The 14,599-nt window shown below is 42.9% G+C and overlaps 1 protein-coding gene across 1 annotated transcript; it reads right to left on the bottom strand.

Annotated features, from left to right (window-relative positions):
- Positions 1-238: 238 nt before the first annotated feature.
- Positions 239-3,561, bottom strand: LOC147120169 (gamma-crystallin S-1-like). The gene is made up of 3 exons (XM_085983836.1): positions 3,500-3,561; positions 3,154-3,396; positions 239-580 (listed from the first exon to the last, which is right to left on the bottom strand). The coding sequence occupies exons 1-3, from the start codon at positions 3,506-3,508 to the stop codon at positions 305-307; spliced, it is 528 nt and encodes a 175-aa protein (XP_085839962.1). The 5' UTR covers positions 3,509-3,561; the 3' UTR covers positions 239-304.
- Between the last annotated feature and the right edge of the window lie 11,038 nt (positions 3,562-14,599).

Here is a 14,599-nt window from a genome sequence, read left to right as displayed (position 1 = left end):
TAAAGGTTTAGCTTAGCACAAGTTTGATTTAACTTCTTCATCAGTTAATATTGTTTGCTCGTTTGCATCAGTTTCATATGTTTTAGTGGTGTTTTGGTTTCTATCCTTTTTCACACATATGTGCTTTAAATAGACCTGTTAGTTTGTGCCTTTAAACTTCATTCAATTTTTCAGCTTCTAACATATGCTCAAACATAAATATGTCAGTAAAAAAGACGCAGAATTCAAACATGCTGCTTCTCAAACTTTATTTGATTTTAAAAGACAATCCTATGGGGAAAGAAAGGCCGCAGACTGTGAGCTTCTAGAACTCCGTAACGCGACGGCAGGACCCCACAGTGGGAAAGCTCGCACCCCAGTCGCTGTAGCGCCTGTATTCTCCTCTCTCAAGCAGATACTGTCTCCCTCTGTAGTTAGGGTGCTCGTAGAAGACCCAGGCACCTTCCAGCACTTGGCTGGATTGGAGTTCACGGTATGGAAAACGGTCATGGATAGATGGGCAATCATCAGTGAATTCCATCATCTGTCCACCAAAGTCTGCCCTTTCGTAGATTCTAATTTTGTATAAGCCACCAGCGGCCTGCAGTATTAAAATGGAATAAATGATAATTAGTAATTTGCTAATATTATAAAGAGTTGAATACCTGCTACATAGCTTCTGAGCAACACAACTGAAATATAATAGGTACTCTTTGCCTGAAAGCATTTGTATGGGCTAGATTTTGACTTTGTACAATAGTGTAAAATGGGTGATAGTGAATCGGCAGCTCGTTTTACATCTCTATTGATTTTCTATTGACTTCAATGCAAATAAAAATCAGGAGAGACGTAAAACAGACTGCCGACTCGCTATTACCCATTTTACACTATCGCAAAATGTCAAGACCTACCACTATGTGTTTCATTACATTGGATACTTTATTTTGTGTTCTGGTTATAGAAAATAGCATAGCTTTATTATTTATTTTGCAGTCTAGTCCTCAACAGATACTCTTAAAAATATGAAATGTAATTGTATAAAATCTCTCTCATGGTTCAAATGTTAGTGAGTCCTCATATTAAAATGATGGTCGAATGTAATAAAAACTCATTGGGGTCATTTTGACTTTGTGCGATAGTGTAAAACACGTAATAGTGAATCGACAGCCTGTTTTACACCTCTCCTGATTTTTATTAACGTCAATGGAAATACAGATCAGGAAAGATGTAAAACAGGCAGGCGACACGCTATCAGCCATTTTGCATGATCGCACAAAATCTACCTCCATTGTGCTTTTTTGAGTAGAAAAAAGAAAGCACAAAGTTAATAACTTGCTAAGATAATTGCTTCTGTGCTTTCTTTTATATAACTCACTGCAAAATGTTAACTTCTAAAAATAAACTGTTAATTTGAAAAGGACAGGAAGAAGTATAGAGGGGAAGTTCACAAATAAGTAACAGAACTGTACAGCTTTCCAATTTCCACCAGGCATCACACAATTTGGTAAGTAAGTGGATAAACTGTAAGATTAGTACTTCGTAAGAGACCAGCATAAATTATGAGCCAATAACGAGCGTCCTTCATTTAGAAAAACAGCCAGGAAAGTTAGAACAGAATTCTTTTCAGATAAAGAGTTATTAGAACACGGAATCCTTTGCCACACGTGGCTGTTGCAGCAGAGATTATAACATTATTTAACTGAATTAGAAAAGTATTGGAAAAGAAAGAATATAAAAGGATATGGGGAAAGGGCAGGGAAATGGAATTGGAGCAGACAGTTCTAATGAAAGAATTAGCAGCAGCACAGGCACCAGAGCAAAATAGTTCCCTTCTGTGCTGTATTATTTATAATTCTACAGTCTAATTCTCCAACTATAAAAAATGTATAGCTGTTTAATAACACAATCATTATACTGCTATAAATAGCACATCTTTAGATGGACTGCTGGCACAATGCAGTGGTCTATAATGGCTGCACAGTGAAGTCATTGGGCACAAGAGAGTACTAGATGCCTAGCAATGATTAGATAGCAACAATGTTTAGCTAATGCCATATACTAAATAAAGGACTGAGCATTTTAATACTGTCATTAGAAGCTATTATTTAGCAATATATTTGCAATCACTCCCATGACATCTGGAATTACAAAGAATTGAATTTGTTGATGTTTATATTGGGGTTTTATTCTGATTTTGGTCGGTTTTCTATGTTATCAGAAGCTGTCACTCTGGGTCCCAGCTGTCAGTACTTTAGTTCCCTGTTCTCAAAGGGTGATCATGTTCAAGTAAGGCTTTCATTTTGACTGTTTTGTCCGTGTTTTATTCAGATTTATTTTAGTTGTTGTTCAGTGAATGTTTGTGCTAATCATGTTGAATGTAATCAGCGCTGGGAAATTAAAATGCTCCTGCTTTTGCCGCACAGGGTCAGCAACAAGCAATCCAAATTCAGGTATCGCATGGAGTGGATGTACATCAGAGCTCCCACCATGATGCCCCAACACTGTGTCTTAGACCCAATGTTGGAAAGACGCTCCTTTTTACACCAAGCATGAATTTCTCCACTCGGCCGTTCACTTGGGCTTTCTCAAAGAGACTGGCATTTAATAGCCAAGTTCTGCCAGATTAGGTCAGAGAAAGGGAAGCATTACTTGGGTTTAGATCCATGCTATACCCAAGCTGCGAGTGCTGATGGTGACACAGTATGCCCAAAGTGGAAGACTAACACTGACATTCCTTACCTCAATGAGTAAAAAATTCAATAAAAATATATATTTTAAATGACATAGAATTACATAGAATATACAGCACAGGAACAGGCCACTTGGCCCAACTGGTCCATGCTGGTGTTTATGCTCCATATGGGCCTCCTCCCACCCCTTTTTGTCAAACCCTATCGGCATAACCTTCTATTCCTTTTTCCCTCATGTACTTATCTAGCTTTCCCTTAAATTCATCTATGCTAGTCACCTCAACTATTACCTGTGATAGCAAGTTCCACATTCTAACCACTGTCTGGAAAGTTTAAGCATTAAGCATTACTGGATATAAACCCATTTAATATAGTATTGTTTAATCAATTATAATCTTATTAATGCACATCGAACATTTAAAACTTCAGTGAGTGACCTCCTGAAAAATGTGGTTGCTATTCTTTTACTGAAGCTGGTACTTACATGGCGAATCAGACGGCATGATTTAATGCTGTCATTATATCCATTCCAGTGCTGATAGTCTGGATATTCCCCCCTGGTCAAAATGTATTGATATCCACCATAACTTGGTTTCTCGTAAAGCACCCAGCTGCCACTCTCCACTCGGGCAGAGTTACATCGGCTAAAGAACGAGTGCAGATCTGAACAGTCAGTGCTGCACTCATAGCACTGGCCCTGGAAGTTCTTGTCCTCGTAGAAGATGATCTGCAGTGAGGAGAGGAAGGTTAGTTTGATACAATTGAAAAGATGAGTAAAAGTCTAATAAAAACCTAATAACTGCTAAACTTCACATTGAATACTGTCTTACCTTTCCCATTTTGGAATTTCACCCAAAGGACTGCTTTGATGGACATGACACTAGGATGTGAGATGTGCGGTTTATATATCTAACCAGATCATGCACTGTAATCTAATGCTTTGTTATTTTAATGACCCATATTTGCATATCAGCAAAATCTAGGCGCGATATCCTTTGTTCACAAAATGATAGTTCAGTATTAAAGAAGAGCTGTTCTCTGTCAATTTGGTTTCTGACTAAATGCTTGTGTAGCTTAAAGTGTGAATAAATGTTTAGTGCACAGAACTTTTCCTTTTAGTGAAAAGTTTCTTAATATATTTTGTTGTATGCAGCATTAATACACATCAGCTGTGATTTATGTCAGGAAACACTTGAATGCAACAGAATAAATTGTTCCCTTCTATAATGCCATTCAGTAAGTTACTCTCAGTTTGAAATGTCCTTGATGATAAGAATACATTTAGAATTCTGCCAGAAAAGCTGAACAATGCACACCCCAGACAGAACCATTATTAGCGTCCATAAATTAACAAGCAGACAAGATGTCTGGCAAATCTCCCACAGTATGGTCATTTTAACATGGTTTCCATTGTTTCTTCTGAATATACTCAAGCTACAAAAATGTTAAAGAGCTTAATTTTAAGGTGGATAGTGCTGAGTAGGGGATTCCAATAATTTGCTCTTTAAATTCTGTAACATTAATTATTCCTTAGCAAAACAAACTGAGCCATCAGGAGAACCAAACTGTTGTATCCTGTTCCAGAACACATTGTAACTCCAGTACACTTAATGAGCTAATAACGTAGCAGCTTTGAATGTGCTATACACTGACTAATACCCTCTTCAGGTGGTTTGCTTCTTCGCTCCATACCTGTAAAAATAAGCTGAAAAGGTATTGCTGTTCTCAGCTTCATTCATCCTCTTTCCCCTTAAGAAGTTACATTCCCAACAAAAACCTTTGACAAAGCTGATGAAAAGTCACAATTGATGTTCATTGTATAGAATATATACTCAGCTTCATGTGGGACCTGTTTTTAAATTCTCTCTTGAACTGGTGAAACAAACAAGGGGTCCAAAGCAGCGGTGGACCCCCTGTACAACTTTAATCTTGTTGATCCTGCCATTTTACTGTGTGTGCCTTCAGTTGCCTCCCATTACCATAAGGGTACAGCTGTCAATGTAGCTTGAGAATCTTAGCACATTTGCCTTGTGCCAAGGGATAGAATGAGTTTCAACATAGGGAAGGCCATGAGCACTGTGGGTGCTGTTTAAATATGACCTTACCAGCGTTATTAGATGGCAGGAGGGAATCCAATGCTGAGCAGAAAATTCTCCCCCCAGAAGTTATGGCAAATGTTCCACCCACAGTATCCATTAATGGGCTCTTTAAGAAATTTAGGTCAATGTTGGGCAGGGCTCTCATGACCCAATGAAGAGGACCTGAAGACAAAGTCAAAGGGGGAAAAATTCAGTACCTTAGTGCCTCCCGTTAGCGTCAGCAAATCACAGTAATGGGTTGCTAGAGCATTATAGCTGGGGCGAGGTGAATCCAATGCTGCACGCCAAATCCCGCCCCCCCCCCGCAGCACTGCCGCTAACAGTTATCACCAGGAGCCTCAACGCCAGGTGAATCATGACGTCAGTGGGTGTGCAACGCTCACTGAGCGCCCGATCTGCAAAATTGATTGTCACCACCTGCCTTAGCGCCTGGAGGAAACAGCAACAGGGAGAGCTGGCATGAAGCAATAGGAAGCCGGCTCCAGGGACGTTATTTAAAGGGATCATCAATAATGAGTTGCAGCTGTAGGTTAGTGGAGTTTGAGTGCTTTCTTTCCAGTTTCACATAGCGCAACCATCTCATCCTGTAATTTTAACGTTGTTTAGTATGAGGAGTGTTGTGGCAACTAAAAGTTAACAACATTTATTCTTAAAAAACCAAACTGCTACACTTGGCTACATTAATTGGCGCTGTACTGGCAGTCGACCTCGTCTTCCAGGATCTATGGTGGAGGGAGCAGAGGCACTGAGAAAGACTGGAACATGTGCCCAGAGGGAGGAGGAGGGCCATCAGGGCTCTCAACAGGAGGCCTTACTCTCCGAGGGTAAACTGAATTAATAAATTTATCAAAAATTAGTTAACACATATTTACAACAAAAATATTAACTATTCACCCTTGTGCAATCCCTTAGTACCTGTCGTTACTGTACCTTTGCCTGCTCTAGTGCTCCTATGAAGTGTTGGCCCAGTGGCACTATGCCACCGTGCTGCCCCCTATGCCACAAGGCTACTGAGTGTCCATGTGGGAGACTTAAGATGGCCTTGCAGGATGCCCTCGACCAGCTCTGGGCCAGGAAGGCCCGGCTGTGGACTGCACCACCTCAACATAGGCAGCAGCAGTCTGGGCTGGCTGGATGATGGGCAGCGACAAGGACAATGGCAGAGTGCCAGTTGTGGGAGCAGGAATGCTGTCATCCTGAGAGAGGGCAGTAGTTTCCTGCTCCACTGACCCATTCCCACTCCCCCGGGGCAGCACCTCAGCATCCCTAGCAACCTGTTGGAGCACAGATTGCTGGCCTGCTGCGACACCGTGAAAGCCCCGGTTGGCGGTGGTAGGTCCAACCATGATGGCAGCAGTCAGAGCTTGCGTGGCATCAAGCTGAGACTGCATGAGTGTAGTCTGTGATTGGATGTCACCAAGCATAGACTGTATTACAGCACTAAGATGTTGCGTCGCTTCCGCTTGTGCTGCAATGGAAGCTGCCAGATCGCCCATCACACGTGGCATCAGGTCTGGGTCACCACGATCACTGGGAGTCTACCATCCTTTCCAGACTGAAAATGATGGGCTCTATGCTGTGCGCAGAGCCTTGTGCAATGTTGGAGGTGGACTCCTCCATGCTCCTTGCCATTGCACCTATCATCTTTGTGTGCATGCCCATCACCCTTCTTCTAAATGCCTCCCCAATGAGGTCCTCATCTAAGTCCTGTGCAGCAGAACTCATGCAAAAACTCGTCCTCCGGGGAGCTGGCCCCCGAGCTACCCTTTCCCTCTGGCTTTGATGCAGCCTGCTCATCTCCGGTGCATCACCCTGTGCAGATCCCGCTACTATACTAGCCTCTAAAGAACACGTAGTGCCAGTATCTGAGCTGGTGCCTGCAGGTGAGGCATGCAGTGACCCAGTGTGTTCTTCATTCTCCTCTTCTTCCACCTTACTCTCTACGGTGCCCTCAGGGACAGGCTGTTCAGCTGCTTGCTCATTATCTGAAAGCATAAAGGCACAAGAGTCAGGTTAAGTTGAGGGGAGGGGTCAGGAAGGGAGAAATGCATACACACAGCATGATTAGCTGGAAAGTGCAAAACGCTTGTGGGGTTAGGGTGAAGAGGGATGTGAGAAGAAGGAGTAGGGATGAATATACCGTTTTTGTCCCCAAGGGGGTCAATGTCGCCAGTGGCCACGGTGCCCACCACCTGGTGCCAATAATCTCCAGCACTCTATTTTCTAGTGCAGGCAGTGGTTGTGTGTTGGCTTGTCCCCTGCCTGTGCACTCCTGTTCCCTCCTGTTGTTAGCCACCTTGGCCCATAAGAGAAAGGAAAGTGTGTAAGTGAGTGTGGCGCAATGTGTTTGGGTGATGTGCCTGCCATAGTTGAATAGCTGTCATTGTGTGCAAGGTGTGAGATGTGGGTGTGAGTGTTGGTAGGTAGAGATTGTTGGTGTATGAGTGCTGGGGGTGTGGTGCTGTGTGAAGACTGAGGTTCAGATGGTGGTATGTGTCATTTGTTGAAGCATTCACTCACCCTGACCACCCGAGTGAGATCATTACATTTTTTCCTGCACTGTGTGTGGGTTCTGGGGACCACAGTGCTGCCCGAGATGTGCTGTGCTAATTCCCTCCACATGGTTCGGAAGACTTGCGGCGAGGGCCTCCTGCCACTTGCCGGGTAGAGCACCACCCTCTGTTTCGTCACAGTGAACACCAATGCCTCCAAAGCTTGATCGCAGATTCTGTGGGCTCTCTTCCTGAGGCATGGATCTGTCATGAGTACAGCTGCTTCAGTCTTCCGGCTCCTTCTCCTTGACCTGCTGCTGCTTGCTGAGAATGAGGTCTTACAGCATCAATGAACCTCCTCTTTTAGGGCTGAAAAACACCTCTTCCAATTATGACTTGCGATTAGACTGCACCTGATATTAGTCCATTCTTTGAGTGTAACACCAATGAGCTTGGGTTTAAATACTTGAATTAGCGCTCCAATCATTTCTTTGAGCAGTGAGCACGAATTTTGCATGCAGTCTAAAGCATTAGCGCCTGGCGCTAATTCTCCAAATTTTTTAATTTTACCCCCCATTCCTGGGCTATAATGAATTTCTAGCCCAAAGTGTCTTAAATTTTGGTTTGGATAAAGGTGCAATTGGGGCAGATCTCCTGTCAAAGGATCAGAAAGTTTGATGAAGCAAGGTTGCACATGGATTCCACCCCACTGCATGTTTTTAACTCTACCCATTTTTCTTTGGGGGTGGGGGAACCATGGCAGACCGTATGCGCTGTTATACATCACGCCCGTTTTGCGCTACCCCCAAGGCAAATTTCTACTCTAAAGTCTTTTATGACTTTGCCTGTATTATCCGCACAATGTTGGAGCTACTTGGATTGCACAAAGGGGAGAAACCCACCTTATACTCACGTCAATATTTTCACTAACATTAGCAAACAGGAAAATATATCGCAAAAAGGTCAGTAGACTGTCATACATGACTTTTCTCTCCCTTTAAACGGATCTTTTTTAAACATCAAAAATTTATGGGTACAGTTTAAATCATGAAAATGTCCACCTTTCCTTTGTTTTCACATTTAGCTGGAGTACACCCACATTGGTAATTAAAGTGGCTGCACCAGTTCTGGGTGAATGTGCTATAAAAGACTAAAGTACCAAACCTTGTGCAGAGACCCCTGTCTCGAGAATGAATACTGGCAGAGAAAGGAGGAAATGTGAAAAAAGGCACAATGCTGTTGATTTTCTGGTTATGCTTTTCATGCTAGTTTGTTAATTGAAAATTGCTGATTTGTGTTTCATTTCAGAATTGAAATTAATGTCAATCTAATGTTAAATAAATATAAAATGTCCTAATGATTTTGGCAAATACAGTATACAGAATTGCTGTTAGCGTATTATACCCATCCAACTTTGAAAAGCTGACCTTGTCATCTATACACGTAACTGTGTCGAGTTTTAGCTGATTATAAGTTCAATTAGAAATTGAATAAGTGCATCTAGATAATTTATTCAGTCTGTGAACTAAACTCTGTTTGTCAGCAATCCATGATTGTGCTCCTATGCTGATGTACAAAGCGTATGCTTAATGCATGAAGAGTTTGGCAAACATTCCAGCTGTGGCCAGCAACATTTAATTCTGCTTTGTTCTGCTTTTGTGAATTCACCATTGTGAAATCAATATAAAGACTGATGGTGAATAATGTTACGACTGCATTCCAGACTATGATAAAACCAATAACAGTGCTCCAGTACTTTCATTCTCTTTTATGCTTTTCGTACTTTCGTACCAGCTGAAAGTCATACAATTTAAATACATGTATCGGCAGATATGTTTTTTTAATCATGAAATGGTACGAATTAGGAAGAATATCTAACTATAAAATCAGTTAAGATGAAGAGAACTGAAAATGGAAAGCTTATAGTTGTCATTTTTGGAACCAAGTGCACTCCAGCAGCACATGCATTCCTTCCCCAAATAAGATGCGTTTCTCAGTATTCCGACTATACTCGATGGTTGGTGAGACTCATGTTTTCCTGTTAATGAATGTTAGAGCTTTACTAGTGGGAATATCTGAAGCTTTAGTAAAAAAAATCACAGCAACCTTAGGCTAAAGGGTCCTAACCAATTCTTTAAGTTGTACCTATACTTGACTGATAATTCATAAAAAACAATTGAACGCAATGAGGTTTCCATTTATGGCATATTTAGCACTATCCATTTAAGTGAACTTTATGAAAGAAAGAAAGAAGAAAGAAATAACCTGCATTTATCTCAGGAAGTCCCAAAGAGTTTATCAGCCAATTAAGTACTTTTTGAAGTGTTGGGCGATTTTTCTCACTGGAGGCGAGATGGAGGCGGGTTTCAGTTTGGGTGGGTTTGAAACCCGCCTCCACTGATAGTTTTCAAAAAATTGCGATTTTCCCATGATTGGCCACTTGATTTCAGAGGTGTGGGATGCCCTTGGTCAGTTAGTGCTTTGGGACTGAAACTCGCCTCTGCTGACATCAGTTTTCCAGTCTGATTTTATGGTTTCTTGTTGCCTTGGCTGATTCCACAGCATTTCTGCCTGTGCTGCACCACCTGCAACATAATCTGAGAAACCACTATGTCCAATTCCAAGGCAAGGGCCTACCTGAGGCGCTCGGGTGAGGTGCTGCAAATGTTGTTTGAGGGGGTGACAGCTAGCGGGGAGCTGCTCTTCCACTCATCTGGGAGGAAAATTCCTCCCAAAGAAACCAAGGCTATGTGGGTCCAGCTGGCAAGGGATATAACCGCCAGATCTGTGTGCAGATTGGAAGAATGTTTCTGTGTTTTGATGAAATGCCATTCCTGTTGGAAAGCATTAAAATGATTTGTTGCCAAAATGTTGGCGTTATGGCATCTGTTCTTTCACCTTAGGCAGCTCCACATTGCGGCCTCCGCCACACTTGTGTTGTCAGGTTGGTGGCCTGAGTGAAAGGAGGCCAGAGAGTCATGTCCATTGTCAATTATGTCTTAGGATGGAGCCAAGGACATGTGCTAACATGGGCAACCTGTGCAAATCTGGCCATGATAATTTCATCCCTTGCATCACAGGCAGCCATGTGCTCGCATGCTGCCGCTGCTGCTGGTCGATACACCGGCACTCTGACCTCCTCCTGCTCCTCCTTCTCCTCCTCCTCCAGAGCCTCCTCCTCCTCATCTGAGGTGGCCTGGAACTGAGCCACTTGCTCATCAGGAAGCTGTAAGCCACAGCGCTGTGCAATGTTGTGCAATGCACAGCAGACCACGAACATTCTGGAGACCCTGTATGGTGTATACTGCAGGGCTCCACCTGATCGGCCAAGGCATCGGAAGCACATCTTTAACAACCCAATGGTTTGCTTAATGATGGACCTGGTTGAAGTGTGGCTGGCGTTGTAGCGCTCTTCAGTCTCGTTAGCTAGCCTCCTGATCAGTGTCATTAACCACTTCTTCAGGGGGTAGCCTTTGTCACCAAGGAGCCATCCGTTAAGTTGGTTTGGTGGATTGAAAAGCAGAGGAACACCAGAGTGCCACAGGATGAAAGAGTCATGGCAACTACCACAGAACTTGGCGCAAACATGCAAGAACTCTTTCGTGTGGTTACAAACCAGCTGTATGTTGAGGGAATGGAAGCCCTTTCTGTTGACAAAGATATCTGGGTTGTGATGGGGTGCCCTAAGGATCACATGTGTGCAGTCTATGACGCCCTGCACCATTGGCGTGCCTGCCATATTTGCAAAGCCAACTGAACGGGCGGTTATACTTGCTTGATCCCTTGAGAACTGGATGTAATTGTGGGCCTTAGCAAAAAGGGCATCGGTAACCTGCGTGATGCAACTGTGGGCGGCCGACTGGGAGATGCTGCTGATGATCCCTGGAAGGAGCCTGAGGCAAAGAAGTTGAATGCGGTGATGACTTTGACAGCTACTGGTAAGGGGTGTCCACCCATTCCTCTGGGCACCAAGTCTTCCTGCAGCAGTCCGCAGATCTCTCGGACAACCTCTTGCGAAAGTCTCAGCCTCCTTTGGCACTGCTGCTCACTCATGTTGAGGTAGCTCATCCTCTGTCTGTAAACCCTCTGTCGGGGGTATCTCCTGTGGCGAGGTGTCTCGATGCGCTGGTGCCTTCTGCCCTGTGCAGCATCAGGTGGCTGAGCAGGAGGTTGGGGCTCTTGCTGCTGTTGTTCCTGAGCTGCCTGGTTCTGCTGCTGCCATAGATGCTCCTCATCCGAATCTGAGGTCCATGGAGAAAGAAAATGAATGGTTCGCATGCTGCGTTGGGGAAGCGCTCATTGCAAGCGGGAAGAGGGTCTTCCAAGGAGGTCCCACAGTTGATAGATTCAAGCTGCAGCACCTCCGACTTCAGAAGGCCTGCTAAAAGTGCTCAAAGACCCTTTAAAGCAAAGTTCTGGCACCTGCAACTAATCGCTGCTGAAATAAACAATTTATTGTTGGACCTGCAGCTGTGAGGCGATCACCCATGAGTCAACCCTTCAGGTTTAGCTGGCATGGTTTAGGAGGGTCGTGGAACACGCCAAAATGCTTGAAAAATCATGAGGGCCTCTCAAAATAGGCTTAGAGAGGCCTTAACGAGCATTTAATCATCTTAACAAGCGCTATGGCCAGCTGGAGGCGGGACCGTATCCTGCCCTCCAAAACCGGCACCGGCAAAATCCTGCAGAGGCGAGTTGGAGGCGGGTTCCGAACCTGCCCACATTGTTTCTGATTTTCCCACCTTTACCGCCTCCAAACCTGCCTCCTCGGACATCAGAAAACTGCCCCTGCAGTTACTGTTGTAATATCGAAAATGCGGCATCCAATTTGCGCACAGCAAGCTCCCAAGAGCAGCAATGTGATAATGACCAGATAATCTCTTTAGTGATGTTGATTGAGGGGATAAATGTTGGCCAGGACACCAGGGAGAACTCTATTCTTCTTCGAAATAGTGCCATGAGATGTTTTACGCCCACCTGAGAAGGAAGATGGAGCCTTGGTTTAACATCTCATCCAAAAGATGCCACCTCCGATAGTGCAGCACTTCCTCAGTGTCAGCCGAGATTATGTGCTCTAGTCTCTGGAGTGGGACTTGAACCCTCAACCTTCTGACCCAGAAGCTAGAGTTTAGCCAAGGCTGACACCTATATCCTAGGTAATCCGAAAAACCCTGCATTAATTTGAAAAACTTGGTGAGGCCTCTTTTGTGAAGATACCCCTTCAACATCCCTTTGTTTGATTTTGTCTTTCTGCTGATTTATCTAAATACTAGCTGGAGTGCCCGGCGGTGCAGAGGCTTTTTCGAGGGCATGTTGTTGTTGGAAGAGAGAGAGAGAGCGACTGGGGGGGAGAGAGAACGCGACTGGGGGGAAGAGAGAGCGCGACTGGGGGGAAGAGAGAGAGCGAATGGGGGAAGAGAGAGCGAATGGGGGGAAGAGAGAGAGCGACTGGGGGGAAGAGAGAGTGTGACTGGGGGGGAAGAGAGAGAGCGACTGGGGGGAAGAGAGAGCGACTGGGGGAAGAGAGATAGCGACTGGGGGAAGAGATGAGAGCGACTGGGGGGAGAGAGAGAGCGACTGGGGGGGAAGAGAGAGCGCGACTGGGGGAAGAGAGAGCGACTGGGGAAGAAGGAGTGACTGGGGAAGAGAGAGCGTGACGGGGGATGAGAGAGCTGACTGGGGGGATGAGAGGAAGACGGGAATGAGAGCGACGGGGGGAGTGAGAGAGACGGGAAGAGAGAGGATGAGAGCGGTAGAGAGGAAGAGAGAGAGGTGAGAGTGAGGAGGAGAGGATGAGGTAGAGAGAGGAGGAGAGAAGGAGTGAGATGAAGGTGTGATGGTTGAGAGTGTAGTGGAGAGTAGTAGATGTGATTATGAGAGAGTTGAGGAGAGAGAAGAGTGAGTGAGAGTGGGAAGTGTGTTGTGAGGAGATGAGAGTGAGATGTGTTGTGTGTGAGTTTGTGTTGAGTTTGGTTAGTGTTGAGTAGTGTTGAGTGAGTTGGATGATGTGTTTGATTTGTATTTGAGTGAGTTGTTGTTAGGTTATGTGTTTTTAGGTTAGGGTGTTGGGTAATGGTAGTTGTTTGGTTTGGTGGGTTATTGGGGGTGTTTTAGGGGTGTTTAGGGTGGTGTTTAGGGTGGTTTAGGTGTTTTAGGTGTTTAGGGTGTTTTAGGTGTTTAGTGGTGTTAGGGGGGTTTTAGGTTTTATGGTTTGTTTAGTGTTTTAGGTTTTTAGGTGGTTTAGGTTTTAGGTGTGTTTAGTGGTTTTAGTTTTTAGGGTGTTTAGTGTTTAGGTGTTTAGTGTTTTAGTTTTTAGGGTTTTGTTTTAGTGTTTTTAGTGTTTTAGGTGTTTAGGTGTTTAGGTGTTTTAGGTGTTTATGTTTTAGTTTTTATTTTTAGTTTTTAGTGGTGTTTATGTTTTATTTTTAGTGTTTTAGTTTTTAGTGTTTATTTTTAGTGTTTAGTTTTTATTTTTAGTGTTTTATGTTTTAGTTTTAGTTTTTAGTTTTTAGTTTTTATGTTTTAGTGTTTTAGTTTTTAGTTGTTTTATTTTTTTTGTGTTTTAGGGGGTGTTTTGGTGTTTGGGTGGGGTTTTGTGGTTGGGTTTGGTTTGTGGTGGTGGGGTGGGGGGTGGTGTGGGGTTGGGGGGGTTGTTGGGGGTTTTGGGGTTGGGTTTGGTGTTGTTGGGGGGTTTGAGAGAGATTATTATTATTATTTGTTTTTGTTTGAAAGGAAAAATTATATTAAAAAGAAAAAAGGAAAAAATATATTAAAAAGGAAAAAAAGGAAAAAAAAGGTTAAAAATGAAAAAAAAGGAAGAAAATATATTAAAAGGAAAAAAAAGGAAAAAATATATTAAAAAGGAAAAAAAAGGAAAAAATATATTAAAAAGGAAAATAATATAAAAATAAAAAAGAAAAAAATATATATATAAATAAAAAGGAAAAAAAATATATATATAAATAAAAAGAAATAAAATAAAAGGAGAAAAAAAAATAAAATAAAGGGAGAAAATAAAATAAAGAGAGAAAAAAAATAAATAAAATAAAGGAGAAAAAGAATAAATGAAATATAGGAGAAAAGAATAAATGAAATATAGGGAGTGAAAATAAATAAAATAAGGGAGAAAAAGAAAAAGAGGGGAGAAAAAGAAAAAGGAAAAAGAGTGAGAAAAGAGAAATAGAAGAAAAAGGTGAGAAAAAAGAAAAAAGAAAAAAAGGGGAGAAAAAGAAAAGAGAAAAAAGGGAGTAAAAAGAAAAAAAAGGTGAGAAAAAAAGGGGAGAAAAAGAAAAAAAAGGGAGAGAAAAAGAAAAATAAAGGAGGGAAAAAGAAAGAAAAA

This window comes from Somniosus microcephalus, chromosome 4, assembly GCF_052327205.1.
Source record: "Somniosus microcephalus isolate GS21.2 chromosome 4, FLI_Smic_1.0, whole genome shotgun sequence".
Lineage (NCBI taxonomy): Eukaryota > Metazoa > Chordata > Chondrichthyes > Squaliformes > Somniosidae > Somniosus > Somniosus microcephalus.
This window is presented reverse-complemented; position numbering and strand designations above follow the sequence as displayed.

Coding starts and splice junctions, on each gene's coding strand:
- LOC147120169 (XM_085983836.1), bottom strand. Junction 581..3,153: donor CATGCCGTCTGATTCGCCAT/GTAAGTACCAGC, acceptor TTAATACTGCAG/GCCGCTGGTGGCTTATACAA.